Source organism: Schistocerca americana, chromosome 1, assembly GCF_021461395.2.
Source record: "Schistocerca americana isolate TAMUIC-IGC-003095 chromosome 1, iqSchAmer2.1, whole genome shotgun sequence".
Classification (NCBI taxonomy): Eukaryota; Metazoa; Arthropoda; class Insecta; order Orthoptera; family Acrididae; genus Schistocerca; species Schistocerca americana.
Genome location: NC_060119.1, coordinates 699,032,721 through 699,045,087, shown reverse-complemented (window position 1 = coordinate 699,045,087; position 12,367 = coordinate 699,032,721). Strand labels below are relative to the sequence as shown.

General features: G+C 38.9%; 1 protein-coding gene across 2 annotated transcripts in view; it reads left to right on the top strand.

The window, feature by feature from the left end:
* LOC124544910 overlaps window positions 1-11,895 on the top strand; it is a 177,710-nt gene extending 165,815 nt beyond the window's left edge. For both annotated transcript variants that reach the window (XM_047123657.1, XM_047123650.1), the window contains exon 9: window positions 11,295-11,895. In XM_047123657.1, the coding sequence (XP_046979613.1) occupies window positions 11,295-11,689 (395 nt within the window). In that variant the 3' untranslated portion in view covers window positions 11,690-11,895. The remainder of the gene's footprint in view (window positions 1-11,294) is intronic.
* Window positions 11,896-12,367: the final 472 nt, after the last annotated feature.

The window sequence follows — 12,367 nt, the reverse complement described above, 5'->3', positions numbered from 1 at the left end:
TCTTTTTGCCTAAAGATCTATTCAAGAAAACAGCTGTTTACTTCATATCAAAATCTGGGTCATACATCGGTTTGTTAATTGCCAAGGATCAGTTGTACTTTCTCTAGTTTTTGTTAACATGTGCATGCATACAGGAAGAGACCAAGTATCTGGAGCATATGCAGACTTTATTCACTTCTTGTGGCAGGAGTTGTTAATAATAGACTGAAACACACAATGAAAGCTGTGCTGGGAACAGCATTATACCATGACAAAAATTTTCATCACGCCATGAATGCAAGGAGGGTATCAACTGCAAGCAGGGTTTCAGCTGCAAGCAGAAATGCATGATCTGTATACATTCAGGACTCTTCCTTCATTGTGATATGGAGATTCCAAGGTGGTGTGGTGTGTTGACATTCCTGTTGCAAGAAATCTAGGGAGACCATTCCATGTATGCATACAAGCTATATACTTGAGTGCAGCCTGTTGCATGTTCCCATCAAAAACAAGCACTCCAGGCCATCCGGGGGTCCACATCTTTTACCTCTGGAGGCTAAGAAAGGTGTTATTCTGCTGAGTATAGCATAGGAATTTGAGGTGACAAAAAGACAGATGCAGCTAGGAGAACTGCATTAGCCCTACTGATGTTATACGTGCTGCCGCCTCTGCATCAGGGTTGGACAAACTTTTCTGTTTGTTCACTAGTAACCAAGCCTTACCCAGAATCTGAACTGTCAGAGAACAGGCGGAGGGGAAAGTAAAGGAGGACCATGAGACTTTGACTCACAGGGACGGGTAGATGAGTTGATTATGAGTTTCTTACTAAAGAAGTTCTGACAAACTCAAAATTTCAGCCTTTTGGGAAGAGCAGCTGCTGTGAAAGAGTTCCATCAAATTAATGCTTATGCATCAACTTTTCGGACAAATTGTGTTCTGTCTCCTCGACTGTTCAAACCAATTGTGTTGTGTGTCCTATTTTTAGCTCAGTGTTATTACTAGATATGCTGATACTTTCAAAATTCTTATTGTTGTTTGAACAGGTGAAATTGGCCACAGCAAGCACACATTTCTTCATTTGGCCCTGTTTACAATTTGTATGTGACAAAAAGACTAACTTGTTGTCATCTGGTTACTTTTGCTCTGTTTGATAAAAATAGTTTGCTACTTCTCCAACTAAAATTTCATTTGGCATTACTTTTGCATGTTCAGAAAGATCTCTGTAATACCCAGAATAGTTTGTGTTAAAATGCCTTTATACATTGCACTCCATGCAAACTATGGTGTTTTCATTGAAATCATTTGTTCATCTGTGTAATGAAAACACAGGTTTTACAAAAGTACATTATGACTTATCTTGTTCCCATTAATGACTACTAGAATGAATTTTTAATCTAGTTTTGAAGGAAGAAATTGTAGAAAGAGATACATTCCACATTTTGCTGACAGTGTGATCCAAAGGTGTCCCTCAAGCCAACCCATGTTCTACATGAAGTGACCATACTGTGTTCAGGTACATGTAATGTCAGTGACAGAGTAAGTTGCTGTAAGTGAAAGATAACGTGTCGAGGGCAGTCAGCCAACCAACCAACCAACCAACCTTAGTGGTGTGTCTTCTAGCCACTGAGGCAAAGTTAAGTTACATTAAAGTAAAATGCTGTTACTGGATGTGAGAGTCTTTTTTGTAATGTGGACCATTCAGTTTGTGTGCAGACATCATTATGCCACATTTTGTTAGAATGCTTTTTTTATGGTCTGAGGATCGTCCCTAATTTGTGTGGGAACTTTTGCAAGCACGCATCATATGCCAAGTACTCTATAAATTTTTGTACAGATTCTCATCTAATTCATATTGTTACAGAACATTGTTTATTTTTGCATGACAGAATGATTCTAGCCAGCTTGCCAAACAGAATTTGTTGAAAGGCTTTCTACATTAACAAACCCGCACTGCTATTTTATAAATTCACATTTTGGCACTAATAAGTATGTTATCATGCATCCCATCCCAAACATCATCATTATCTTCATTTACTTATGTGATGTCTTCATTCATGTGTGTCCATGCAACATAAACTCTCTTAAGATAAACATTTCATTCATCAAAATGAAGTTATGTCCTTACGTGTCAGTATGACATCATCTCCCTATTGCTGACCGTTTATGTCTTTCAATATGATTGACTTGGATAGTTAATACTCACATAATGGTGATTGGCAGACAATGGAAGGATTGAATATTATGACAGGAAGTGATTAGGGCACCAGCCACATAGTGGTCTCGGTACACTTTCACAATGGGTATGAGGTGTTGCCCACTGCTGAAAATAAATTTCTCCCCAATTCCATACAAAAGCAATTGAGTGGATATACTTGTTACTGGGAGTCCCGGCATTAGGTGGGTGATGGAGTATATCACAGAAACATGAAGACTGATCTTGGTCCTCATGCTAATTCTTCTGTTCTTGGTTGTGTGTTATTGTGCAGCCAAATTTACTCTGTTTAGAATCATGGCGTACGATATGGTTATCTTGTAACTTCGAAAATTTCCAGTTCTTCTTAAGATAAAATGAACTGCTTATCAATCTGATGTACTGTTTTTTCTTACTGTGATGATGATTCTTTTGGCCGAAATTGGTAAAGAATGTAGAATAATGCATACAGCTGATGGCTGGAAAGCAGTTGTTTAAGTTCCTGACAGCTATAGCAAGCCATCTCACCAAAACATTAGACGGAAGACTCTTGGGTGGTGGCTGTTGAACACACTGGGTGGAGCTAGCTGCAACTAATGGCTTGTATCAGTACCAGGATTGCCTATCACCTTGATTCGTTTCCATTAAGGTTTTGGTTGAAGCAGTGAAAACCAGTAGCCATACTTGCATGGCAGAAGCACAGAATTCAATCTGCAGCAGCATTCTCAGAAGTGGTAGTAGTCCTCAAGCTTGGTGGTAGGCAGAGGGCTTGAATGAGAGACTATGAATAGTGTGCATTTATTGTGGATGAGTATTTCTTGACTCACACGGTTAAGTGAAGACACATAGGTCCCTCTCAGTAAGTGAAGTGTGCACCACATGCAGGAAATGCCCTCAGGAGTCATCAACTATGAGTATCATGCATCTTTGGGATTTTAATTTAGAGAAATCTTAGAATGGGCCATTTCATACTGTGCTCAGAAATATGAGTAGTTCACCAACCATTAATCAGAGGAACAACATTTGTCTTTGCGAGAAAGAAAGAGAAAAGGTCGTTATTGTGTTAGTTAACTGCCCAAGTATCCAGGGTAAGGTCACATGACTTATTATTATTGCTATTATTTTACTGTTATTAACAACAATATGAAAGATTGCTATTCACCATATAGAGACATAGGGTTGCAACAGACACAAGGAAATGACTGCTTTACATTTTAGCTTTCTGCCAAAAGGCGACCTCCTTCTGAAGTAGGAACACACTCACACACAAGCACAACTCACACACATATGACAACTGTCTCTAGCCACTGTGAGTGGACTGTGTTCTGCCTGACGGAAGCAGCAATCCAGCAGCGAGGGTATGGAGGTGGCATGGGAGAGGGAGGAATGGATATCAGGGTGGTGTGGGGGGTGGGGGAAGCTGTAATGCTGCTTGTGGGAGTGCAGGGACATGGTGGGGATAGGATAGTGCTGTTAGGTGCAGTCAGGAACTTTAACGAGGTGAAGAGAGGGGTGGGGGTTGAAAAGGAGAAAAGTAAAGAAGGGCGAAAGGACTGGATGTGCCAGTGGAATAGAAGGCTGTGTTTTGCTAGAGTGGAAGCAGCGAAGGGGTTAGATAAGTGGAGGGCAGGGACTAGCTAATTTCATATTGAAGGGACAGTTCTCACTTGTGCAACTTCGAAAATCTGGTATTGGTCGGTAGGATCCAGATGGTGTAGATTGTGAAGCAGTCATTGAAGTGAAGCGCATTGTGTTGGACATTTGTTTAGCAACTGTATGGCACAGCTGTTGTTGTCACACCATCCTGGGCTTTCCATTGTATTATTGTTATTATTAATCGTCATCATTATTTATTTTTGTTGTTGTTAATAATAATAATAATGTTGACATAGTACTACTATGAGCAGAAAGCTAGCTGAAATGAGAAGTGAATAGCAATGCAAACACAGTATTACCAGGAAAAGAAAGCTGGCTTACCCAGAAGTGAATAGCAATGCAATCTTCAATTATGAATAGACTTTACATCAAGAATAGGCTGGACACCAGTAGTGGTTGCTATTTATAGCCGTAAAGAAGTAAAAAATTGTACATAGTGATTTATTACCAACCCCTTAGGGGTCCGCCGACTATTTGTAGGGGGTCCGCGGCCACCTTTCACCAAATGGTGTAAAATAATGAGTAAAATTATTGAATAAAAATGTGAAAATCAAATTCATCACTATTTTTTTTTGTGTGTGAAAAACGTGTACTTTTACTTCAGGTCGTATTCCCAAGCAGCCTTTGTGGTTCCTAAGTGAGAATGCATACACAGTTTAGTGTCGGAGAATGCGGCTTCTCTGCGACTGTTTTGCAACAATACGGGGATCATTTGTGTGCCGGCTCACGGTGCTAGATGTGCTGAAACCTCGTACGCATGCACGGAGTGAGCTTTGTCGATCAATCACAGCACTTTCTGGCATGTATACGGCCCAAGGCATCGTTAAATGTTAAACTTGCTTTGTCAGTGCACTACCTATTTCATAAGTTGATTTTTGACTAGTTTATTACCTCTAACATGGATCGGTGGCGGAAGTCAGGATCATTGAAGAAGGGTGCAGTTTCTCCATCGCCTTCACAAGGGAAGTTTCCAGTTGAAATGAATGAGAAGGGAGGGTGACCAAAGGAAGAACAATCACAAGAAGCTCCACAGCCGGATTTATTACATGAAAACGCTGCAAGTACTCCATTGGTTGCAATACCCTTTGGAAGTGGAATAACCAAGAAGCGTAAGTACAACGAAAGCTATTTAGAAATGGGCTTTATGGAGACAAAGGAGGGTAAAGCTCAGTGTGTAATTTGTGCGCGAGTCCTTCCGAACAGTTCAGTGGTTCCAGTTAAATTGCGCCGTCATTTTGAAGGTACTCACCCGGATTTCCAGGCTAAAGATATCGATTTTTTCAAAAGGAAGATTGCTGAACTAGCTGCTTCTCAGAATTGCATGAAAACTCATGCAAAAACAATTAATGAAAATTCATTAAAAGCTTCTGTCTTGGTTAGTTATCGAGTGGGAAAAACAGGCAAAGCTCATACCATTGCAGAAAATCTCATAAAGCCGTGTGTTAGTGATATTGTTTCGTGCATGCTAGACGAAAAGGCAGTAAAGCTTGTATCTTCGGTGCCATTATCAAACAATACTGTCAAGAGATGCATTGTTGACATGTCAAATGATGTGAAAGACACTCTTGTTTCTCGCATCCAACACAATTCAATTTCTCTGCAGATAGATGGATCCACTGATGTTGCAGGATTAGCAATTTTATTGGCTTTTGTCCATTATGAATATTCTGGATGTTTTGAGGAGGACCTCTTATTGTTCAGACCACTACCTGCCAACACAACAGGTGCTGAAATATTCCATCTGTTCGATGATTTTTTAAGGACTAATGAAGTTTCATAGTCTTAATTGCATAGATGTGTGCCCAGATGGTGCAAAAGCTATGACAGGTCCTACAGTCGGAGCAATAACGAAAATAAAAGAAAATGCCAAGAATTGCGGCAGTGGTCATTGTGCTCTCCACAGATACGCTTTAGCTACAAAACAAATGCCTGTTTCGTTCAAGAAAGTTTTAGACGAATCCATTCAAATCATTAACTACATAAAATCAAGGCTGTTGAAATAAAGACTTTTCACAATACTTTGTGAAGATATGGGAAGCCTTCATCGTACCCTGCTTCTCCACACAGAAGTGAGGTGGCTCTCACATGGGAATGCACTCTCTCAGTTGTACAAATTAAGATTGGAAGTCTTAGCTTTCCTTTTAGACCATAACACCAAATTAGCAGACCTTATTAACGACAAAAATTGGCAGTGTATACTTGCCTATTTGTCAGATATTTTCTCCAAAATTAAGGAAATGAATATTTCACTCCAAGGGCAAAGTGAAACAAAGGTCACTGCTATTGACAAAGTTCAAGCATTCAAGAGGAAAGTCAATTTTTGGGCAGAGAGTGTCGAGGAGGGGGAAGCCAAGTGTTTTCCTCTTCTGAAGGAGTTTTTAAAAAACAAAACATTGGTGCTTGGGAAGAATTTGTTTCATCAAATCCTGGAACATCACCGAAGCTTGATGTCATTGTTGGAGCATTATTTCCCGACAGCTGAAGATGAGAAGCTGCAGAAATACGAATGGGTGGTCAACCCATTCACTGTATCCAAAAAGCTGAACATTCTATCATCAAATGAATATGAGTTGTTGATAGAAATTGCCACAGACCCTACCTTGAAATCAAGTTTTGACATTGACGGTTACTCACACTTTTGGATCCACTTGGATAACAAGAAATACTACCCCCTTGTTGAAAAGGCAAAACATGTACTACTTTCGTTTGCCACAACATACATGTGTGTATCTAGATTCTCAATCTATGCTGCCCACAAAACTAAATACGGTGCGGAACCAGACATCCATCTCCAGTCGTCAAGAATTGGACACAACTTTTCAAAATTGTGTCAGCAGAAGCACCCTCAACCATCACATTAGGATTCCATTATTATTCCTACAGGCTCATCTATAGTAAAAAAATGGCTCTGAGCACTATGGGACTTAACATCATCTATAGTAAAGAAGAAAGCATTTTTCTTCGTAGATGCTCAGTGAACGTACCTGAACTATAACGCAAGAGGAATTTTGTTTCTGTCAACTATCATTTACAAAATAATTATTAATTGAATTCTGTTGGCATTGACATTTTTGTTATGAAAATTAAAATGATCTCTAAAGCTAATTTCTTTTCTTTATAATATATTCCGTCCTCTCAGTTAAAAGTATGGCCTGCCTATACTCCAATTACAATTACTTGCTATTACTCTGACACTATGTTGTGGCAACTGGCTGTGAGCATAAACAAATGAGGACTTTTAACGTGCCACCTTGTTAATGGTAAACCTCCTCTGCCAGAATTGTTTCCTTTGAGAAAAAAAGTCTTACGTTCTGTGAAATGCTTTGTCTTCTTATATAGAAATAAGAAAGTCTGTTTGTTTGTTTTACTAATTTGTTTACAGTCGAGGCTGACTGCCACGATATAGTGTCCAAGTAGTAGTTGAAGTTGTCAAGTATGGCTAAACTGTTGCCATGCCGCCTGCCAGTCGCCAGCTACCAACTGACAGTACACTGTTGCAACACCACCTGCTAGCTGCCGGTTGGCACTGACAGCTGCCGTTCAGTAGATACGCAAAGACGTAAAAATAACTAGACTTTCCATGCTGTTTACACGGGCACGAAAATCGATTGTGGAACTGGAAAATGGGTTTATAAAAGCAGATTTCCAGAATTGATTTTGAAGTGTTTACCTGACCAACCAAAAGCGGAACTGGGACATCGGCTTACGAAATCCGGTTTTGGAAACGCATGTAAACTGGGTTAATGTATTGCCATACATTGCACAACTGATGTCACAATAGTCCTTCAAAGGCAATTCCTTGGCCTCTTTTCTTTTGTGATGTGTTTGTATCCCGAATCATGGGTCTGCCTCTTTCCTTCACAGCCGCACGGAATGGCCGTGAAGTCTAAGGCACCATGTTGTTGTGGATTGCACGGCCGCTCCCACTGGAGGTTCGAGGCCTCCCTTGGGCGTGTGTGTGTGTGTGTGTGTGTGTGTGTGTGTGTGTGTGTGTGTGTTGTTCTTAGCGGAAGTTAAACTTAGGTTAATAGTGTGTAAGACTAGTGACTGATGACCTAAGCAGTTAAGTCCCATAGATTTTACATACATTTGAACATTTTTCTTCGGATTTCACAAAAAACCACACACACACACACACACACACACACACACACACACACACACACACACACACGACTGTTATGAAATATGCATGCTCCTTACATAACAGTAGCCAAACAGTGGAAGTGAACAGACCACAAGCGATAGTTTGTCAACAGCGAACAGTTTGGACGTGACGTTGATTGCTCTTGGAGGAAGGCAGCTGCAACGTGTGAAATGTCAATTACCAAGTAATTTTAATCAGGCTATAGTGTGTTCAACAATGGGAGTAAATCCACTAGTAGGTGTCTGGATACAGTGGAAATTCAAATTGGATTGTTAATTTCAAGTTGTTTTCATTCATCTCTAAACCAAAGACTATTGATACTTTCGGGGGGTGTCGTGTCATTGGGAACATGGCATTTGCATTAAGAATATTTCAGTTCCCATGGGTTTCGCTCTGAAATTTAAAGTTACTGTGCTCTTGAGTGACTAGGGCTCTGCTATGGATTTTCGACTGAAGGGGTCTGTCAGCTCAAAAGCTTGGGAAGCCCTGCATTAGAATAAGTGCTTTGATAGTATACTTGCCTTAGGTTCTGTAATGGCTGAGTGCATCGGGCAGAATTTGGAAAACATAGTTCATTTGACTTCTAGCTACAGGTTGCACATGCGCTGCCTTTCCTCTGGTAACTGCAACTTTCTTCACTTGGTTGACACCCATCCTTCCCAGTCCAAACTTTTAAAATTTGTAATTTTTAAACACCACCAGATTTGTTTGTTTCAGTGGTAAAAATCTGTTTCCAGAAATAATAACTAGTTACAAGTCTAATTTTGTATCTGGAGTTTAGAAGTATAGCATAAACGTTTTCGTAAGGACAACAAAACTAAATATAGTAAATGTATTAGTTAATACTTTATAAAGAACAGCTATAAATTTTTTCATCAATTTAGAGAAAACAATATTGCAGTGATATCGTATTTCACATTAAAGTTTCTGTTCCCATTATATGAGGGGTGTTTGAAAAGTCCGTGCAAAGTCCAGGAAATGGCACCACCGGCACGTACTGAGGTCATGTTTAATTAGTAGCATCTTTGGAAAGAACAGACACCAAGTTTTAGCCATATTGGTCTATTTCTTTGTGTGTGGCATTCGTGTGAATCAAGAAAGTTGAGTGACTGTCAGAAAATGGACGAAAAAGAGTTTTGTGTGGTGAATAAACATTACTTTATGAAAGGCAAAACGCCTCAGGAGGCAAAAGAGAAGTTTGATGAACATTATGGTAACTCTGCACCTTCGATTAGAACAATTTATCAGTGGTTTCAAAATTTTCGGAATGGCTATGTGGGCACAAGTGATGCTGAATGTTCAGGATGCCCTGTGGAGATTACAACTCCAGAAATCATTGATTAAATCCATGATATGGCGATGGATGACTCAAAAGTTGAGGTGCATGAGATTGCTAGTGCTGTAGGCATCTTGAATGAACGGGTAAGTAATATTTTGCATAAACATTTGGACATGAGAAAGCTATCTGCAAGATGGGTTCTGCGATTGCTCACGCTTGACCAAAAATGGAATTGTGTGAAGTTTTGCAAGGATGGTTTGCACCTGTTGAGGAAGAATCCGCAGGACTTTCAGCATCATTTCATCACTGTGGTTGAATAATGGATACATTACTATACTCCTGAGACCAAACAACAATCAAAACAATTGGTTACCAAGGGAGAATCTGCACCAAAAAAGGCCGGAAAGGTTATGGCGACTGTCTTTTGGGATTCAAAAGGGATCATGCTCATCGACTATCTGGATAAGGGTAAAACTACCAGTATTACACGTGCATATTATTCAACGTTATTATCCTCATCGACTATCTGTATAAGAGTAAAACTATTACAGGTGCATATTATTCAAAGTTATTGGACCGACCGTTTGAAAACCGATCTGCAAGAAAAACGCCGGCAATTGGACCGCAGAAAAGTCCTTTTCCATCACGACAATTCACTAGCACACACCTCAGCAGTTGTGGTTGCAAAATTAATGGAAATAGGATTCCAACTCATTTCACATCCCCCCTAATCTCCAAACTTGGCTCCCTCGGACTACTATTTGTTCCCCAATTTGAAGAAATGGCTGATGGGACAAAGATTTTATTCAAATGATGAGGTGATTGCAGCAACTAATAGCTAGCTTGCAGACTTGGACAATTCCTATTATTCAGAAGGGATCAACAAATTAAAACAGTGTTGGACGAAGTGTAGAAGTCTAAAAGGAGACTAAGTTGAAAAATAAAGAAGGTTTACCCCCAAACACGTAAATAGTTTTTATTTTTGCACAGACTTTACAAACGCCCCTCATACTTGGGTAGTGAACACAACTAAACCTAATGTATTTTTCATTTAGTTGTTCATCTTAAATAATATCTAATATATATAATAAATATATATTGTCACAATGCACAGTTGTGGAAAACACACACACAAAACAGCAGTGTGTGTGTGGGTGCGTGCTTTTTTGGGGAGTACGTTTTTATCCGAAAGCTTAAATGTTTAGCAGTCTCTTTTACTGTATGTGTCAGCAGCTTAACATCTCCGCTATGATGTGGTAAACAGAATCTATCCTTTTCATATTGTTGTTATTCCATCCTGGACTTTCCATTGTTTTAATGTTCATATTAGGTAGATCTAGATCCTGCCTGTGTATAGGCATCTGATTGTAGTCTGTATGAAGTAAAGGATTTGTTTGGCACTTTAGATAAATACAGCAACTGACTAGTTTAAAAAATGGAGCAATAGTTTTTCCTCCCAAAGTGGTTGTTTTTCTCCTTATATACATAACTACAGTAATCTAGTAATAGTTCTCATAATTGTGAGTATGATCAGATTAGCATTAGTTATAATTTCTTCACAGAAGTAGCCTGCTTCTTCCTATGATTCTGGCTGTTAATGTGTAACTTGACTCACTCCACACTTCTAAAGGCTCCTCTTCATTGTGGGATTTATGGAAAACAGTGTGTGAATGAAATGAATGAATGCACTCTACTCATTGTTTTGTGTGCCTGCTGCATCTGTGCAGTTGAACACAATACTGAACCATGTATTGAATTTATATGCATTGGAATGCAAGTCACGTACTGAAATGTTACCAGGCTCCTTTTATTGTTAGGAGACTGTTTATATGGTCACGTCTGTGTTTTAGGTACACATAAAAAGTTGCAAGGTGGTTGTTACTTGTATCATGCAGAACATTACTGAGAAATATCCTGTGGGCGCGTCTTTTCCTTTATTTGTTTGGCTGTAAGATTAGAGGAATCTGCCAATCCATTCTTTATTGTTTTTTTGATATTATAGGATAATGAAGAAAAATAATGTTTCTTCTTCTTTCTTCCAGCATGCCGCCTTCAGTCTTATGCTGGAAATATTTCATCTGTGAACAATGAAAACAGTAGAACTGAGCCATTTTTACAGATATCTCATGTGACATCATTATGTTGTGTACAAAACCAAGTACAATGCTCTGACGAAAGTTGTGACAGTGGTGATGTCCTTGTGGAAAGTCAAACTTCACAAGCCTCTTGTCATTTACCTGTACCGATCAAGCAGGAATTAAGTATCTCAATTGAAGATGAGGTCAGCCTCTTGGATGATGAAGGTGGAAATCAGTCTTCACAAGTGCATACACCAATCAATCAGGAAACAAGTAGATCAACTGAAGATGAAGAACTTAGATATGAGGGATATTCACCACCTGTTGATTTTGTAACACACGTTTCAGATAATGAATAGTATGTGAAGGGATATTTAAAACTGTGGAATCTATTGATAAAGTTTGTTTGTTATAAATTATTTCCTAGCTTGCACCACTAAAGTACAAACTGCATTTGCAGCTACAAAATAAAATTTTAAAATTTTGAAAAAATAAAACAAATTTAAAATTATTATTTTAATTGATAAAGTTGATATACTATTTACCCATTGATCACTCACTTGAAAATACAAAACTGTTTGCTGTTTCACATTCTAATGTATATGTTTTGTGTTAACCACTAAATTCTGTGTAAAGGCTGCTTGTTTTATTGGCTTTAACGGCCGTAAATAACCTCTCAACTATATTTTCTCCCCTATGTCTCCTTCCATTGCAATTAAATTTAACAGTTGTCACAATTGTCAGTCCTATTTTAATAAGGAAGTGTTCTCAGTGATGCACTTACTCAATAAATGGAAAACAAATTGCGTTTGAATTTAGTGGTTGGCTTAGTCATTTATTATATTGATCACTGCAGTGAAGACTATCTTTCCAATCAAGACTTAAAACTACGAAATAATATATATGATAGGGGCACTGAACATTCACAAGTGACTGCTGAAATACCACACGTATTGAAGTGTTTGCAACATTTGAAGGGACTGTCTCAGAAGTAGTTATATATTCCTCATTCTGGATCTGATTTACATCCTCTCTCT